Raw genomic sequence first — 19,530 nt, 5'->3', positions numbered from 1 at the left:
GGTCCTAGGGAGACTTACCTTGCTTTTCCTGGATAATGTGTCTCATTTCCCTTTGGCTTCTTTATTTTCCCCCCTTTGGTTTATAAAAGATATAATGAGAAGGAAACATCATTTCTAGCAAAGGGCACAGTTTATGCTTAAAGATTTATGAGGAACCCACTGTTTTACATAGTTTGGGAAAACAACTTCTGAATGTAAGGTGAGAAGATACAGTCACCACTGTGCTGCTTTCACTTTCAGTAAGGAAGGGGATGACAGGAGGAGGCCCGTGATCATTCATCGAGCCGTTCTGGGCTCCGTGGAAAGAATGACCGCCGTTCTGTCAGAGCACTATGGGGGGAAGTGGTAAGTGACATGGCAAAGAAACTATATCTGTTATTCTTTAAACTCATGCCTCAAACCTAAAATTCATGTGGAAAAATTGGTGGCTCCTGCCTCATAATTAGCAAGTATCCAAACAGCAAATAAAAAATTCTTATTACATCTGCCAAACCAGGAAACGAGGGCAGAGCGACCTGAAACCGTCTCACTTACCTTTGGGGAAACTCAGTAGAATGATAGGGTTATCTTCTCACCATTTCGAGCCCTTCGGGTTCCTGCCGGGAACACATACGGCCCATGCGCCCAGGGTGCCACCTCCGGCCATGCTGCCACCCCTCCGTCCGCCCAGGTTGTTCACCTCGTGGGCGCCCTGTGGCCATTCACCTTGGAGGAGACCCTGGTGCACGAAGGGCCCTGAACAATGCGTTAGCACAGATCCAAAGAGAACTGCTACCGTAGCACAGACCGTTCCAGGGTGAAGTGGGCAAGGTCAGTGCCCTCCAGTGCAGGATTCTGAGTGGTCCACCTTGTTGTCTTCTTTGACTGGAAGGAAAGATGGCCCGAGGCATGGGGGTGACAGTGACACCTGGGCTCTGGTTATCGCTTTGGCTCCAAGGTCAGACTAAGACGTAATTTGACGGGAAAATAGAGGGCAAGGAGATTTGGGGGAGAGGAATGGGATGATGGCTCAGAGTGGGCCATGAGGGTGTACTGCCCACTCAGAGGCCCCCACTGGGAGGAGATTGCAGTATTGAAGTACAAGAGGACCGTTCTGTTATCATCAGCACCTTTTCCCCCCTAGTGATAGTGCAGTGATGAACAAAGTGACCACTCGAGGACATGCGTGAGCTCGGCAGCACGGGCCCCACGAGTCCCGTCTGCTAGGCCTCTCGTGGGACACACGTGAGCTCGGCAGCACGGGCCCCACGAGTTCCGTCTGCTAGGCCTCTCGTGGGACGTGCGTGAGCTCGGCAGCTAGGCCTCCCGTGGGACATGCGTGAGCTCGGCAGCACAGGCCCCACGAGTCCCGTCTGCTAGGCCTCTCGTGGGACATGCGTGAGCTCGGCAGCACGGGCCCCACGAGTCCCGTCTGCTAGGCCTCTCGTGGGACATGCGTGAGCTCGGCAGCACGGGCCCACGAGTCCCGTCTGCTAGGCCTCCCGTGGGACGTGCGTGACCTCGGCAGCACGGGCCCACGAGTTCTGCTAGGTTTCTTCTGAAGACTCCATCTGCCATCAGCAGTGATCAGTCCTGAGCCCTCACATGACATCACAGCCCCAAGGGAACAGCCACCTCTCCTGTGGCAGGTTGATGACATTGGGTCCCTTTCATCCTGCAAGGGTCAAGGAGGTGTCCTTGCTGGAAAAGACACCCACTCTGAGTTTGCTTTGCTCTTCTTTTCTGCCGTGCCTCTGCTGGTGCTGAGCCTAGGCCCTGTCGGGAGCCAGCAGTCCTGTGGAGTAATTTTTTAGCAAAAGAAGTAAGGCGCTGAGCGGACATTGTGGGTTTCACTAGTGTGGTTAAGGGGTGTTCAGCCCTTCCGCCTATCTTCCGACCCATTCTTCCCTCCCTTGCCTATCAAAACTCGTTTCCCCTTGTCTACTCTACTGCCTTTAGCTTCGTAGAATTTGGTTTACTTACCGCTCTACCGAATCTGCTCTTATAAAATCCCACTTTAAAAAAGTACTTGGTGCCCTGGCCAGTTTGGCTCAGCGGTTAGAGCGTCGGCCTACGGTCTGGAGAGAACTGGGTTCAGTTCCCACTAAGGGCATGTACCTCGGTTGCAGTTTGTCCCTGGCCCTGGTTGGGTCATGCGGGTGGCAGCCACTCGATGTGTCCCTTTCATGTGGATGTTTCTCTCTCTCTCTCTCTCTTCCTCTCTCCCTCCCATTTTATCTGAACAAAAAATGTAAAAATGTCCTCAGGTGAGGATAAAAAAAAAAAAGTACTTGGTTATTTTAAAATCATGTAATAAATGGTCATTCTGAAAATACATCTTTTTATATTTCTCAGGCCTTTCTGGCTGTCTCCTCGTCAGGTAATGGTCATCCCTGTGGAGCCAACTTGTGACAAATACGCACTTCAGGTAAAATTGGAGACATTTAAAATTTAACGCACATAACAATCTTGGCATCTAGTGTGTGAAGGTTATTAACTTGAAATGTATTCATGCCTTAAAATACTGCATAACTAGCATTCATTTACCAACCCATGCTTTCAGCCATTGGGAGTAACACCTGAATCCTTATTTCTTAATGTCTTTGAAGAATTACTATTTTAAAACATCTCACATTTAAGTTATTCTTTTCCATGTGGCTCTATTTGGGTAAAACACTTATATTATCTATTGCTTTGGAATAAATTACCCCACAACTGAGCAGCTTAAAACAGCAAACATTTATTATCTCAGTTCCTGAGATCAGGATCTGGGAGCCGCCGGGCTGGGTGGTTCTGGCTCAGGGCGCCCTGGGGGCTGCAGTGCTAGACTCACTCCCGTCGTTGGAGGCCTCGTCCCACAGGTGGCCGGCATGTCCTCCCAACACGGCAGCTGGCTTCCCCGGAGGGTGAGCTGCAGGGGTGGACCTGCAGGGCTCACTCCTCTGAGAAGCGACATGCCGTCACTCCTCACCTGGGTCACGCAGACCCAGCAGCACCGTGTCAGGGACTGGCGGAGGCTGTGGGCCCTCTCGGAGGTTGGCTGACGTCCACACTGTAATAACAGAGCGTTTTATACTTCGCAGGTGTGCAGTGCACTTTTTGAAGAAGGATTCATGGCCGATGTCGATTTGGATCGTAGCTGCACTCTAAATAAGAAAATCTGCACTGCCCAGGAGGCTCAGTATAATTTTATTTTGGGTAATTTAAGTTTGTGTCTATTCTCCTAAATGCTTGTTTTTTGCACTTTAATTCCAAAAGCCAAAGTAAAGAATGTGGTATAACTACTTGAGTACACCATGTCAGTTTAATTGTTGGTATAACTACTTGAGTACACCATGTCAGTTTAATTGTTGGTATAACTACTTGAGTAAACCATGTCAGTTTAATTGTTGGTGTACCTACTTGAGTACACCGTGTCAGTTTAATGGTTGGTGTAACTACTTGAGTCCACCATCTCAGTTTAATTGTCGGTGTACCTACTTGAGTGCACCATGTCAGTTTATGTCAGTTTAATTGTTGGTGCACCTACTTGAGTACACCGTGTCAGTTTAATTGTTGGTGTACCTACTTGAGTGCACCGTGTCCGTTTAATTGTTGGTGTACCTACTTGAGTGCACCGTGTCCGTTTAATTGTTGGTGTACCTACTTGAGTGCACCGTGTCAGTTTAATTGTTGGTGTACCTACTTGAGTGCACCGTGTCAGTTTAATTGTTGGTGTACCTACTTGAGTGCACCGTGTCAGTTTAATTGTTGGTGTACCTACTTGAGTACACCGTGTCAGTTTAATTGTTGGTGTACCTACTTGAGTACACCGTGTCAGTTTAATTGTTGGTGTACCTACTTGAGTACACCGTGTCAGTTTAATTGTTGGTGTACCTACTTGAGTACACCGTGTCAGTTTAATTGTTGGTGTACCTACTTGAGTGCACCGTCTCAGTTTAATTGTCGGTGTACCTACTTGAGTGCACCATGTCAGTTTAATTGTCGGTGTACCTACTTGAGTACACCGTGTCAGTTTAATGGTTGGTGTAACTACTTGAGTACACCATGTCAGTTTAATTGTTGGTGTACCCACTTGAGTACACCATGTCAGCTTAATTGTTGGTGTAACTAGAGTACACCATATCAGTTTATGTCAGTTTAATTGTTGGTGTAACTACTTGAGTACACCATGTCAGTTTAATTGTTGGTGTACCTACTTGAGTACACCGTGTCAGTTTAATTGTTGGTGTAACTACTTGAATGCACCATGTCAGTTTGTCAGTTTAATTGTTGGTGTAACTACTTGAGTGCACCGTGTCAGTTTAATTGTTGGTGTACCTACTTGAGTACACCGTGTCAGTTTAATTGTTGGTGCACCTACTTGAGTACACCGTGTCAGTTTAATTGTTGGTGTAACTACTTGAGTACACCGTGTCAGTTTAATTGCTGGTGTACCTACTTGAGTACACCGTGTCAGTTTAATTGTTGGTGTACCTACTTGAGTACACCGTGTCAGTTTAATTGTTGGTGTAACTACTTGAGTACACCGTGTCAGTTTAATTGCTGGTGTACCTACTTGAGTACGCCGTGTCAGTTTAATTGTTGGTGTACCTACTTGAGTACACCGTGTCAGTTTAATTGCTGGTGTACCTACTTGAGTACACCATGTCAGTTTAATTGCTGGTGTACCTACTTGAGTACGCCATGTCAGTTGAATTGTTGGTATAACTACTTGAGTACACTGTGTCAGTTTAATTGTTGAATGACTTATACACAAAGGAGAGTGTGGTGTTCCTGGGAAGGCTTTTCCTCCCTACTCTTATTTGCAGAAGAGTTATAAAGTTTCACATGAATCCTGTAGTCTGATGACACAGCCAGAATTAATATCTCAGACCAACGATGGAAAAAAAATGTTAAAATGATCTCATCAGTAGAATTATACCCCTTACATTTCAGCCATGTAATAGGCCTAAAATATTCTCCTTTGCTTTTCTGGCTTATTAGAAATCTTTAGGATTAAATTAATGAGTGGAAAAGGTTACACATTTAAGATGATCAAAAGAAAATAATTAAATGAAAGGAAAAATCCTTTAGGCACATGAATAATTGAGTGAAGAAACTAAAATTTTGACTTTAAAAATGGTTCAAAAACAAGAAAAATTGATACTGCTATGCCTGCAGGCATGATATTATCTCCTATGAGTTGGAGACTGTGTAGAAGGCACAATAAATATGCAGAGTCGCTCTGTCAGTAATTTGTCATCAGAAGTGTTTGGCTTTTGCCCTGGCTGGTTCTGCTCAGTGGTTAGAGCATCAGCCCTTAGACTGGAGTCTCAGGTTTGATTCCGGTCAAGGGCACGTACCTGGGGTGCAGGTTCCATCCCCAGCCCCTGTCGGGGTCATTCAGGAGGCAACCAATTGATGTGTTTCTCTCACATCAGTGTTTTTCTCTCTGTCTTTCTCTCCCCCTGCCTCCCTCCCACTCTTTCTAAAAATCATCCTCGGGTGAGGATTAAAAAAAAAAAGATGGTCCTGGCTGGTTTGGCTCAGCTGTTAGAGCATCAGCCTGCGGTCCAGAGAGACCCGGGTTCGGTTCCCACTAAGGGCATGTACCTTGGTTGCAGTTTGTCCCCGGCCCTGGTTGGGTCGTGTGGGTGGCAACCACTCGATGTGTCCCTTTCACGTCGATGTTTCTCTCTCTCTTCCTCCCACTCTATCTGAACAAAAAATGAAAAAATGTCCTCGGGTGAGGATAAAAAAAAGATGGACTCTGTAGTAGGCACGGTGATGCTTCAGTCAGGCTTCCTGTGGTGGCAGAAATTTCCTACAGCTCAGAGATGGCATTTATGGGAAGAGCACTGGAGCGGCCATCCACACGGAAGGTAGAATCAAGTGGCCAACCATTAGAAGACTAACTGGAAGAGGAATGCTTACCAGGACTGTTTCTCCCCATTTCTGGTCCCTGTTTAGCTTGGATTCTTTTTTTTTTAAATATTTTTTCTTTATTGACTTTAGAGAGGGAGGAAAGGAGAGGGAGAGAAAAATAGAAGCATCAATGAGAGAGAACATCAATTGGCCTGCATGCCCCTCACTGGGGATCGGGCCCACAACCTGGGCATGTACCCTGACTGGGAATCGAACCGGCGACCTCTTGGTGCAGGGTTGACGCTCAACCACTGAGCCACACCGGTCAGGCTGCTCTGATTCTTTATGCTTCTCTTGGAAATGTATTTTATTCCCCTTCCTTGACGACCTATTTGCCCCTTCCACATAGCAAGAAGCATGGCAGCAGACTCCTGTATCATTTCCCAGTGTGGGTCACCAGAGAGAACATATTTTTTACCTACATCCCAGAAAATTCTGATGGGCTACTTCTGCCATCCCTTGATGCACCAGGGGGGTAGAGTCAGGGTGTCTGCAAGCGCTCCTGCTCCCATTTGTACCCCAAGACCACAATAGGTGTTCTCTCAAGTGGACAAGAGAGATGAGATTAGAAGTCATTTCTTCCCTCAAGAAACTTTCTGTCAGAGGATGACCTAATTGTCATCAGGTGGACAGTTCATGATTAATACTGAAGAAAAGCTCAATAAGACACCTGTCATGTGACTGCTCATTTAGTATTTAAAGTGTTGATTTAGCCCTGGCCAGTTTGGCTCAGTGGTTGGAGCGTCGGCCTGCGGACCAGAGAGACCCAGGTTCAGTTCCTGCTAGGGCCACGTACCAAAAATAAATAAATAAATAAACTGTTGATTTAATTGTCATTTCCCTTTCTTTTCCACAGTGGTTGGAGAAAAGGAAAAAACAAATAACGCTGTAAATGTTCGAACAAGGGACAACAAAATTCATGGAGAGATTTCACTAACTTCTGCCATTGATAAGTTGAAGACTCTCAAGAAATCACGTACACTAACTGCTGAGGATGAATTTTGAAGTCCTTCCTTGTTCTCCCTTCTACATAACCTGGTTTCAAACCCCTGAAAATGCATTTTTCCTAATTAATGTTAGTACTTCTTCTGAGAACGTTGGACCCACTGAGGTTCCTCTGCTGGGCACAGTGAAAGAGGTGGATGAGTAGCTGACATGTACAAAGTTTAATCACTGATGTGTCTGAGGACAACGGGGGGCAAGCTGGGCAATCTCATTTCCCCAAAGTCTTGACTTAAATTGGGAAATGTTACTCGTTTAAAAGGGGAAATACTGGGAAATGAGGATTATGAGATGTTACTGCTAAGATTTGTGCTTTTCAAAAGACAGTTTTAAATAAAAGTCAGCAAAGCTTTTTGGAATATGGCAGAAAATCTTTTCTAATGACGTTTATGTTCTCATTTGTTTTAACTAACCAACAACCACAAGAGAAGAAGCTAATACTGAATGCTGGGTTATTGACAAAGGACTCAAATTCAGTATTGTGGAACCTACTGTAGTTGGCACTGCAGTTGAAGGGTTACCATTTTAATCTAATTGACAACTGAGCCTTGTTTATCTTTACAAAATATAAAGTTCCAGATGAAATTCATCCCAGTGTTTCATCTGTGGGGTTTATACCTCAGTATCTGCTTCCCTAGAGTTAAATTATGTTTTTTGATGGGACAAGTCCACTGATTTCTAGGCCCTAATGGATTTCGGATCTTAACTAAGAGGAATACCTTCCTGGTTAGAACAGACCTTGCTTGATGCTAACAGAGAATTTAACGACCAATCCATAAGTATTTTTTGAGTATTTATTTGGCTCCATACTGTGGAAGTCAAAATAAATGTTAAGACATGCTCTCCCAACACACATCATTAGTTTCCTCAACAGCTGGAAAACAAAACAGAATTTGATGTATATCAGACTTCACAGTGCTGGAAGGTGCAACTTGTGTGATGATACAATGTTCAAGCTGATATTTATTGAAGCCAAACACTACTTGGTCTATTTTTCTCATTCACCAACCCTGGGTAGTCAGAAGACACCCCGCCCCAAACACACACAATGATCTTGTGACAGGTGGATGGAAGAGCTTGTCAACAGGACAGTGTGCTGCTGGAAACGTGCAGATTGCAAGAAGCCTCCCCACGGCTGGACCCGCATCTTATATCCAGGGCTCTTGTCCCAGTGCCTGGGGGCCTGGAGACCCGCTGGCTCATGTCCGGCCTCCCCCAGCTCTAGAGAAACTGTTGGCTGGCGGACCCCACGGCAGGCCGCGGAGATGCCAGCTGGGCACTGCCGGGGCCGGGGATCGGGGATCGCAAGGCCGCCCGGCCCACCTACACCTGCCCGTACCGTTGGGGCCACAGTTCCTACATCTGAAAACAAGCCCTCTCTCTCTCTCTTTTTAAGTGAAAGGAGAGTTTGAAAGATAGACTCCCTGCTGCGGGGAGGGGACCCAAGGCCCCAAGCCCCCTTTAGCATGAAATGCATTGCAGTGTCATCAGAACCTGCGCGCAGTGCCTGGCACCCGGCGCTTCCTCCCTAAACGTAGATATCCAGCCACATACAAATGGGGGCCATCTCCCCAGTTTGCCCGCCTCTGCTTTCAGTCACTTCCGGTGTGCACTTCGGTCCCGTTGACCTTTCCCGGTCTCTGCGGTGGAAGGAGGACTGAGCGCCTCGTCCCAGGACTTGGAGGCGCTTGGAAACCACGCAGAGCGCTCGCACCGCTCTAGCCACCCCTAGCCCGGTTCCCAGGGAGCCTCCCGACCACGCCGGCAGAACCCTCGCGAGAGGACCACACGCTTGAGCCCGGCTGGGGCGAGGGTGCGGGGATGCGCGAGGCCCCGCCCCTTCCGGCGTGCACACGCCGGCGCCCCGCCCCTCCACAGAACTCTAGCCGGAAGTGGCTCGCGCCGGCAAGATGGCGGCTGCGGTGGGCCCGCTGCGCGTCCCGGGCCACCTCTGCCGCGTGCTGCTCTTCCTGTCACAGTTCTCCGTCGTGTCGGGCGGTGGTGAGTTCAAGGCCGGGGCCACCGCGGGTCTGCTGCGTGGCAGAGGGACCCGGGGCCGACGAGAAGCGTCCGGGAGGGCGGAGGGCTGGAGGGGCGCGGCAGCCGACGTGGGCGCGCCCTGGCCGCGGGGACCCCGGCGCCGCACGTTCAGCTGCGCCCGGGCCGCGGGACTGGCCCCGGCCCCGCGTCCCCCAGGCGGTCGCGCTGTGAGGTCCCGCTAGCAGCCATCGCGTGGGTGCCCCCTGCCCGTCAGCCCGGGTTTCCACGCCCCGGACGACGTGTTGTCTGATTGCAGGGTCCCTGAACGTGCAGCCTTCGCGGCCGCTGTCTCGGGCACGCAGGGATCCGGGCCCGACGCGCACGTTCCCGGCAGCTTCCAGGGCGGCAGGTACTGGACGTTTTCTGTCCCAGCAAACGTGTGTCCGTCCCTCTCCCGGGTCCCTCCCTCGTTTCGGGCAAAACTTCCTCTAGTACGTAAATCACTCTCCTCTGGGGGCGGCGGGGTGGAGGACCCGACGGGGGCGGACAGACATGTCCCCAGACGGGCGCGAATTGTGAACCTCTTAACTGATAAAAATACATTGTATTCCCGGCTAGGTTGGCTGGGGAAAAAACCTGCAATCCACCAACAAGTCGTTCACCTGGAAGACTATTTTGAACTTGGGTGGCATAAAACTGTAAATGTTTTTAGCAAATTATGGCCTGTTGATTAGCAGTGGGGGTAATGACAGTGAACTTTAATGGAGTTGGAACCCTTTTGTACTGATGGATTCAGTTGGAGCAGTGGTCCTCAGCCTTCCTAATGTCGCGACCCTTTAATACAGGTCCTGTGCTGTCTGTGGGCGGATCTGCACGTGGGCGGACTGCCTGGAGGCGGTGTCTCGGTTCCTAAGACCATCGGAAACGTGTTTTCCCACGGTCTTAGGCGACCCCTGTGAAAGGGTCTTTCGACCCCCAGGTTGAGAACCGCTGAGTTAGAGGGTCACTGGTTTCATTTCCAAATTAGTGAGCTCACGTGAAAACACTGGATTGGAAACTGGGGTCCGGTTCCGGTTTTCCACTCCCTCTGTGATCTTGAACAAACCCTCCCACCTCTCAGTCTTGGTTTTTCATCTTGTAACATGGTAGATTTTCTGAGGCCCTAACTTGTACCTGGCATTATGTATACATTATATGTACATAAACACCTTCGATTTTTGTGGTCATTGGGGGGACAGCCATTAAATACTTTTTTCTTAGCTGTTGAGCTGGTCACCAAGCACCCGGCTGGCTGGGGCGGAGCCCTGCTTTAATTGCAGGTGTGTCTGACCCCAGCTCTGCTTCTCCATCCCAGCATAGTGTCTCATGGCTAATGATCATGCCCCGCAACCTTAGAAAAGTGTTATTTTTGTCAGTGTTATAAGAGAATGAGCTTCTCCCTCACCTCTCACAGAAAGCACCGACATGCCGCCCTATGTGATGAAGTGCCCAAGCAACGGTCTGTGCAGCAGGCTCCCTGCAGACTGTGTGGAGTGCAGGACGAACTTCTCCTGTGTCTACGGGAAGCCCGTCACTTTTGACTGCACGGTCAAGCCTTCTGTTACCTGTGTTGTAAGTACTGAGACTGACTTGCTCTAAATACACTCACTGTAAACCTGGAGCTAACAGGGTTTAGACATGACTGGGGGCAGTTCTGAAAGGGAGTGCTCTGCGTTTTATAAGTCATATTTAAGGATGCAGTGGTGTTTCACACTTGGCCCTGCCATGGCTGGCTGTGATTTATTACTCTCTCTCGTTAAAGGAGGAAATGGGCCCAGAACAGTCCCGTACTGTTCTCTTCTACAGGTCTGCCTTGGCCGGCAGTTCTAGCATTTCCTTCACCTATTTGAACAAGCCCTTGTGCCCCCAATTCTTTGCAAGTTGGTCTCCGAAGGGCTAGAGTGGAACCCCCCCGCCCCAGGCTCTTGCTGTAACCGCCTGGAGTCTAGTATCAGGGAGTGAGGGAGGCTTCACTCCAGAGGGAGACAGGATTTTATGTGCTGTCTCAGTGTCCGGCTCCAGTTTTCATATATTGATGTAGCCCTTTAAATCCAGGTAATGTCAGGTAGTCGTCACGACTGCCCTTAAATGATTAGTCTTTGTTGTTGTGTTAAATAGAATTTTCTGCCCACTTACCTAATGGCCAATCCTCTTTGAAGGCTTTTACAGTTATGTGTATCATGGGTCTGGCATATCCCGGTCCTTGGTGAAATGGGAAAACGTTGCTGTCTAAGGGGGACTTTCCAGAGTTTGCTTCCCTTGTTTGTCAGCTTCTTTGACATTTATCTCCCAAACGGGCTACTTAGTGAGACATGGTTCTCAAGTTCTTTCTTCTTTAGGTGTTCCAGAATCTACCTGTTTTGTTTAGTGGAAGACAGCAGAAAAGAATAATAAAAAGGTAGAGAAAAGACAAAGCGTAGGGAAATTTCTGAAGCCCTTGGTCATGGTTCCTGGTAGAGCCTTCACCCCCTGTCTGCAGTGTGCCCCAAATTGGGTTCTTTCCTCCTCCTCCAGGTGTTTTCCTCTCTCTGCTTCCTGGACTAGCCAGTAACAGGGAGTCCTGGCAGGTAGCAGGTGCCTGTCCTCAGATGTGGAATTTGAATTTTTTTAAATTTTTTTTTTAATCCTCATCCGAGGACATTTTTCCATTTTTTGTACAGACAGAGTGGGAGGGAGAGAGAGGAAGAGAGAGAGAGGGAAACATCGATGTGAAAGGGACACATCGAGTGGCTGCCACCTGCACGACCAACCAGGGCCAGGGACAAACTGCAACCGAGGTACGTGCCCTTAGCGGGAACCGAACCCGGGCCTCTCCGGACCACAGGCGGACGCTCTAACCGCTGAGCCAAACCAGCCAGGGCTGGAATTTGAATTCTGCCCCAAGGGATTCACATGGTCTGTTCTTTTTTCAAAAAGAAGGACAGTGAAATCCGAGAATTGGCTGTCAGGAGCTGTAGATCCTGGACTGCTGTTGCCAGGTGACCCAGGCAAGCCACATTTTCTTTCATTGCTTGTTTAATGACAGTCTGTCGGGTCCCTTCTCGGTAAATGAGGCAGCATTTCAGGAAGAGGTAATCCATGACTGGCTTGCGCACACATGCAGGTGCTCCTTCTCCCCCTCGGGCCTGCACGCAGACTCTTTCCTCCCTCCCCTCTTATTCTGAACTTCAGGCGAATGGAAATAAGCAAGCTCTTCCAGCTTCTCTCCTTGCATACTGCTCGGGAATCACAGACTAAGGGGCTGTCAGCCAGACTGCACTAGGCAAGGACATTACCTTATACGGACCTGATTCTACTCTGGATTTGCAGTTCGTGACCTTGTGACCTTGAACAGATGTCCTCATCTGTCCTTCCAGCTCTCCATGGCTCTCTGGCTTTTATAAAACAGATTTCCTTTTTTTTGTACAAGAGTACACATGCTCATTGTTACAAATTTAGGTAAAAGTGATGACATAATCCACCCTGAAATAACCTTAGTCGTTTTGTTGTGAATTTCTCTAGATACTTGTTTCTTAGGTCTGTATTTTGGGGTGTATATTTTTATGATTATAGGATCACACTATATACATTTGCTTTGCATACGTAATGGTTTGGTGCCTGTTTTCTTGCCACTTCCTGCAAGATCATAAAGTATTTTGCTGACTTTGTGCCGTGTGACTGGGAATTATTAACATATTAACGAGCTACTGTATTACGATTGATGAGTTCTGTGTCCTTTGCTACATAGGATCAGGACTTCAGATCCCAAAAGAACTTCATCCTCAACATGACTTGCCGATTTTGCTGGCAGCTTCCGGAAACCGATTACGAGTGCTCCAGTTCCACCAGCTGCATGACGGTGTCCTGCCCCCGGCAGCGCTACGCCGCCAACTGCACCGTGCGGGACCACGTTCACTGCCTGGGTGAGTCGGAGGGCCGCCAAGTTGGGGAGCACGACAGTGTTCTCCAAGCCTGCTTGTGGGACTTAAATCAGAAATTTGAGAATTCGGTTTAAATGATTTCATCAGAAGTATTTACTAGCACTTGGGAGTTATGCCAGGCCTCATTAATATACTCAGTGAACTAAAAAAAAAAAACCAGTGCTCTTATCTTTTAAAATGTAGTATTGGATAACACAGGAACAAAATTCATAAGGTATGAAGTCTAATGCACTGTAACTGACTTCCACCAAATGACTATGTGAAGCAGTGGTGATCCCATCACAACGGCCCGAGTGCTTTCCTTCCTCCTCCAGAGGTGGCCACCCTGTTTTGGTTGTCATCCCACTTCCTTTCCTGTCATTGTTCAGCTCTGTCACACGTGGGTAATAACATGCAGTGTGAGCCCTGACCGGTGTGGCTCAACTGGTCAGGTGTCGACCGAGAGGTACTGGTTCGATTCCCGGTCAGGGCACATGCCCAGGTTGTGGGCTGGATCCCCAGTAGGGGGCGTGCGGGAGGCAGCCGATCAGTGTTTCTCTCTCACATCGATGTTTCTCTCTCCCTGTCCCCTCTCTCTAAATATCAATAAAAACCTATTTAAAAAGAAGAAAGATGCAGCATGGTACATCACTAAGGTGCACGTTTTAGAGTCGCATTAGATAGTAGCCAGTTTGTGGTCCCCGGGGACTTTCTTTTTCCCTCAACGTTGTGGCTCTAGGATTCATCCATGTGCCTGCTCTTACTTATTTGTTTTTTTACTCCTGAATAACAATCCTTTGTAAGATTGTGTCATTGTTTATTCATTCTCCCTTGTACTTTGGTTGTTTATGTTTCTTGTTGTTACAGATTGTGTGGCCATTAAAATGTGTGTGTATACCTCCTGGTTGCATGGTGTGGGGGTTGGCCTGGCACATACTCTCCAGTGTGTATCATTTCCCAAAATGCTTTTATCGGCTTACGTCCCACCAGGGTGCATTGCTGTGCTTAGTGATCCACATCCTCTCCAGTACCTGTTGTCCCTGAGTTCTGGCTTTTTCTTTTTTTTTAAATCCTCACCTGAGGATATTTTTCCATTTATCTTCAGAGAGGGAGAGAGGGACAGAGCGAGTAAAACATCGTTGAGAGAGAGAAACATTGATATGAGAGAGACACATCCATTGGTTGCCTCCTGAACGATCCTGACCAGGGCTGGGGACTGAACCGCAACCAAGGTTCGTGCCCTTGACCAGAATTGAACCCGCAACTCTTTGGTCCACAGGCCAACACTCTAACCACTGAGCCAAACCAGCCAGGGCTGTCTTTTCTTAAAGATTTCTAGAAATTATCTTATGTTTTGGATCCTAACCTTTTTTTTTTTATCCTCACCCGAGGACACTTTTTGCATTTATCTTTGGATAGAGCAGGGGGGAGAGAGGGGTGAAGAGAGGGAGAGAAACATTGATGTGAGAGAGATACATTGAGTGGTCCCCCCCTACACAGTCCCAACTGGGGCCAGGGACAAACTGCAGCCGAGGTACGTGCCCTTGGCGGGAATTGAACCCAGGACTCTCTCATGCACAGGCCGATGTTCTAACTGCTGAGCCAAACTGACCAGGGCTATATTTTCTTAAAAAAATTTTTTTTTATTCTTGACTGATTTTTTTTTTAGAGAGAGGAAGGGAGAGAGAGGGAGAGAGAGAGAGAAACATCGATGAGAGAGAACATCGATTGGCTGCCTCCTGCATGCCCCCCACTGGGGATCGGTTGTGACTCCCCCGCCGGGTGTCCGTAGCCCGCAGGGCGTCCCACACCTTCGCGCTGCAGCCTCGCCTGACGGGTTACATCTGTGCTGAGGGTGGTCCTGCCTTTCTTTACCGCTCACTCGAGTGAACATTATCGTAAGGACGGTCGACTTTTGAGATTTTTAATCACAGGTCCACTAGTTACAGTTTAGTCTCTGTGTATTTTTATACCCATGTTTCTAAATAGAGAACTTTCTTTTTCTAAGGTAATCGGACTTTTCCGAAAATGCTCTATTGCAATTGGACCGGAGGATACAAGTGGTCTACTGCTCTGGCTCTGAGGTAGGCGCTGTTGGCCACAGCGAGGGTGCCGCCTGAGGGTGGGTGGGATCGGGGGCTCCTCCCGACACCGAGTCAGGCAAGTCCTCCCCCACGCAGCTCCCGCCACGTGTCACGCAGGCCCGAGGAAGCCTGGCTGGGGGCGATCCTTGGGGAATCAGACCCCCTTACGGAATTGCATGGCAGGAGCTTAGCTTTTCTTCCAGGCAGGCTGCACATGACTGAGCTGAGCCATCCCAGGTCCTTAGGACCACTCGGTTCCCGTCCTGAACGAAACACGAGCCAGTCAACACTGTACTATTTAAGACTTAGATTTACGATGAGTGTATTTAATTTTTAGTAACTTTCTTCTTTATTATAAAAAACAATACATGTTCAGTACTGAACAGCGGGAGAGTAAAAATGACAAAGAAAAATGTTAAAACACCTGTAATTGCACCATCCAGAAGTAATTATAAACTTACAGTTTTTACATGCTTGTATTAAACTTTTCAACAATTTGAAGGAAAAGAAAGGTACTCATTCATTCCACCAGAGGGAAGGCCAGGTGGCCGTGGCGCTGCTTAACCGATTCACTGATGTCGAAGCGGTGCCCCCAGGTGAGGCTCCGAGTTAGAGCCCAGCCCTGCGGCCGGCAGCGTGGCCCGGGCGGGGCCCTCGGCCTGAGTGCAGACCCACCTGGGCTGCCAAGTGCTGGTTCTGTCGGAGCTGGGCCATGGGTGCCGTTCTCTCCCCTTTTCACTCTGACATGCTCTGAGATTTCCACCATAAACACTCCGAAAGAAATCCAGTGAGAAGCTGTCCAAACGGTGTTAGATCTTAGCACGGGAAGGAACCTGGTCTCTTACTCCTGGCGCTCAGTTTTCAGAGGTGAGCGACTGAAACTGTCAGGCAGCGACGGGTGGGCAGCCTCGCGGTGCCAGCTCCTGACTCCCCATCCTAGCTCCGTTCTTGGGGGGTGTCCTTCTTGGGGTTAAAATGCAGAGAGGCTTGTTACTTCTCTTTAAGAGAGAACCCTTAGATTTCAGTCCAGCTAAAGGTGGTGTGTTTACTTTGGACATTTTAACAGTGTTCTTGCCTGTGATTACACCTGACCCTTGAGCAGTGCAGGGGTAGGGGTGCCGACCACCCACACAGTCAAAAATCTGAATATAACTTAAACTCAGCCCTTTGTATACTCCGGTTCCCATCAAGGATTGAAGATCGAAAACACATGTTTGGTATTGTAAACATGAAATAGTCCTTGTGATCTAACAGAGGGTTAGGGTCATCTGAGAGCCTTTCCCAGGTGACTTAGCGGTGTTATGGACCCTCCCCTGGCTGGGGACGGTGGGGGGACATCTGGCGGATCCAGTCCCGTTTGGTGTTGCAGCATCACTCTCGGAGGGTTTGGAGCGGACCGTTTCTACCTGGGCCAGTGGAGAGAAGGTCTCGGCAAGCTCTTCAGCTTCGGTGGCCTGGGAATATGGACGCTCATAGACGTCTTGCTGATTGGAGTCGGCTACGTGGGACCAGCAGATGGCTCGCTGTACATTTAACTGCGGCCGGGGCTTCGGAGAGGAGCCTGGGAGAGCCCTGGGCCGTGGGCACTGATGTGCCTGCCGGGAGGGACGCGTCCGCGTGTTCATGTACGGCACCTGTACTTCGCCTGCCTTGAAGAAGGTGAAATACACTTTGAATCATGCTTCTCTGGAGTTTGGTTTTATTTGCCCAAAATAGGCTATTTTCTGTGAAAAAAAACAACTTGGACTTAATTAAAATAGAGGAATACATTCTGCAGTGACTGGAAATCAATTGAATTCCTCTGACATTCGTTTTATGTTGCTTAAGTCAAAGTGTATCACTTGGATCCGGGGCTGAGTGTGATCTGCCCAAAAGGCTCTGCAGTGTGATTGCAGAGGGTTAGCTCAGTGAATGGCCTGCCTGCGCTTGCGTGCTGAGTTCTCCACGTCGCGTGTCTGCAGTCTGGTCTTTGTAGTGAGCGTCCAAACGACAAGTTTCATGTCTAGTTGCTGTGGTTTGAATTTTACTGGTAATATAAAAGGTTCTAAGAGTATTGAAAAATCAATAAAGTTATAAGTTGCTTTAAGAAACATGACAGACCTGTGTTCTTGAGTAATCCTAACAGCTGTTGTCATGAAGAGGTATATGTTCACTTTTCTGGACACCACTACATTCCAGCAGGTACACAGTTGACCCTTAAACCTCATAGGGGTGAGGGGCTCCGATCCCCACCTGTCACAAATCCGAATGTAAGTTAAGTCAGCCCTGCAGATACCGGGATTCCAAACTGTGGACTAAAAATACAGCTGAGCCTTGAACAACGTGAGTTTGAACGGCGTGAGCCCACCTCAGATCTGCATAGCAGACCTGCACCCCTCAGGCCCCTGTTCGGGCATCTGTCACCACAGTCGGCTGGGCTTTTGACATACCGCAGTGTCTGTGTGTTTTAGCATGAGGACTGTTTTTGAGCTTATAGCTCCTTTATTGGAAGGAAAAGCAATTACTAATCCAAAATGGGTTTTGCAATGATTTCTTTTGAAACATTACAACTCTTAGCATTTTCCTTTCAAATCAGGCATCTGTTAATAGCCAGAAGATGGAGCTAGCCTGTCAGATCTAGAAGCTATAACTTAGTTTTGGAGAGTATCTCCATAAATCTAATGGAACAAAACCATATTTTATTCACCAGATTATTATTTTTTAATCCTCATTCGATGATATTTTTCCATTGATTTTCAGATAAAGTGGGAGGGAGGGAGAAATATTGATGTGAGAGAGACACATTGATTGGTTGCCTCCTGTGTGACCCCAACCAAGGCCAAGGATCAAATCACAACCGAAGTATGTGCCCTTGACCGGACTCAAACCCATGACTCTTAGGTCTGAGGGCCGATGCTCTCACCACCGAGCCAAACTGACCAGGGCTTCTTCCCCAGATTATTAATCGAAGTTTACCTGAAAGGGGACTTGAATCCCTCTTGGTTGCCAAGTAGCAGTTCCAGCTTTGACCGCTAGATGGAGCGTCCCGTTCACATTTGCTTCACATTGTGTTTCCAGAAACAGCCCATCTTTTTTTTTTTTTTTATCCTCACGCGAGGACATTTATTTTTGATATTTTGTTCCGATAGAATGGGAGGGAGAGAGAGAGAGAGAGAGAAACATCGACGTGAAAGGGACACATCGAGTGGTTGCCACCCACACAACCCAACCAGGGCTGGGGACAAACTGCAACCGAGGTACATGCCCTTAGCGGGAACCGAACCTGGGTCTCTCGGGACCGCAGGCCGATGCTCTAACTGCTGAGCCAAACCGGCCAGGGCGAAACAGCCCATCTTAACGTGTTTTTCCCCTGGGAACATGAGCCGCAGCCTGGTTCGCGTGGAGTGTTCTTCTCTAGGGCAGACGCACTTTGTTACCCATCAGGGGCATGGGACACTTGGTGGAGCAGGTATGTCTGGGACCTATGCCTGCAAAGAAGCAGCCCCTTTGCAACTCCCACAGAACTTTTCTAGAATCTCCTCCATAGTTAGCTCAGTGCAGAAGAGCCTGCCTAGTGTTTCCCTGATGAGCTTCCACACCAGAGGACTGGGGAGCCCTGGGCACTGTGGGCTGCACACCTTGCTCACGAGGACGTCGGTAGCAGCTGCCTCCGCCGTTGACCCTCTTCATGGTTTTGGGGGTCTGGGTGAGATAATGAGGCCCCAGTGTTTGGAAGGCAGGAGCTGAAAGATTCTGAATCCGTGAAAGGAGACAAATGCACCCATTTGCTTCCAAATCCTAAAAACCCGTTGGAGGGGTACAGTCTGTGGAACCTGAAGGAGGTGAGGAGCTGGTGGAGATCGTGGGTTCTGAAATGGAGCTAGCAGGGAAATGGAGATGTCCGAGTACAATTCAAAGAAATGAATGCTGCCCTGGCCGGTTTGGCTCAGCGGTTAGAGCGTCGGCCTGCGGTCCTGAGAGACCCGGGTTCGGTTCCCGCTAAGGGCATGTACCTCGGTTGCAGTTTGTCCCCGGCCCTGGTCGGTTGTGCGGGTGGCAGCCACTCGATGTGTCCTTCTCACGTCGATGTTTCTCTCTCTCTCTCTGTTCCTCTCTCTCCCCTCCACTCTACCTGAACGAAGAATGGAAAAATGTCCTCGGGTGAGGATTAAAAAAAAAAAAAAAAGACAAAGAAATGAATGCTGAACTCATACGTGGGCCCCTGGAAGAAACTTAAAACTAACCTGGCTGGTGTGGCTTACTGGTTGAGCATCGACCCCTGCACCAAGAGGTGGCCGGTTTGATTCCCGGTCAGGGCACGTGTTCAGGTTGTGGGCCCGATCCCCAGTGGGGGGCATGCAGGAGGCAGCCAATCCATGTTCTCTCTCATCGATGTTTCCATCTCTCTCCCCCTCTCCCTTGCTCTCTCAAATCAATAAAGGAAAAAAAAGAGAATTAAAGGCACAGTGACATAAAAAAGAAAATCTCTGCTTTGCTTTGTCTGCTGCCCCACTTGTCCAAGTGACTCCCCCGGCAGGGGCTGTTACCTGTTTCTAGCTGCCCGGTGTCCCCAGCACAGCGTCTCATCTATTCACCGAGTGGGTCAGTGGTGACTTGGAAGGACTGAAGCACTTGTGTGGCGCCGTGGAAACTGGCAGTGA

General features: G+C 48.7%; 2 protein-coding genes across 2 annotated transcripts in view; both read left to right on the top strand.

Annotated features, from left to right (window-relative positions):
* The window catches only part of TARS3 (threonyl-tRNA synthetase 3), a 44,169-nt gene extending 36,965 nt beyond the window's left edge, over positions 1-7,204 (top strand). Inside the window, exons 16-19 of the mRNA XM_036277845.1 lie at positions 241-345; positions 2,335-2,407; positions 3,063-3,177; positions 6,743-7,204. Coding sequence (XP_036133738.1) covers positions 241-345; positions 2,335-2,407; positions 3,063-3,177; positions 6,743-6,891 — 442 coding nt within the window. The 3' untranslated portion in view covers positions 6,892-7,204. The remainder of the gene's footprint in view (positions 1-240; positions 346-2,334; positions 2,408-3,062; positions 3,178-6,742) is intronic.
* Positions 7,205-8,790: 1,586 nt separating this feature from the next.
* On the top strand, positions 8,791-16,980 carry TM2D3 (TM2 domain containing 3). The gene is made up of 6 exons (XM_036277855.1): positions 8,791-8,889; positions 9,185-9,277; positions 10,322-10,479; positions 12,635-12,809; positions 14,815-14,890; positions 16,260-16,980. The coding sequence occupies exons 1-6, from the start codon at positions 8,799-8,801 to the stop codon at positions 16,423-16,425; spliced, it is 759 nt and encodes a 252-aa protein (XP_036133748.1). The 5' UTR covers positions 8,791-8,798; the 3' UTR covers positions 16,426-16,980.
* The last annotated feature ends 2,550 nt before the right edge of the window (positions 16,981-19,530 follow it).

The sequence above is a fragment of the Molossus molossus genome, unplaced genomic scaffold (genome assembly GCF_014108415.1).
Source record: "Molossus molossus isolate mMolMol1 unplaced genomic scaffold, mMolMol1.p scaffold_m16_p_24, whole genome shotgun sequence".
NCBI classification, from domain to species: Eukaryota; Metazoa; Chordata; class Mammalia; order Chiroptera; family Molossidae; genus Molossus; species Molossus molossus.
This window is presented reverse-complemented; position numbering and strand designations above follow the sequence as displayed.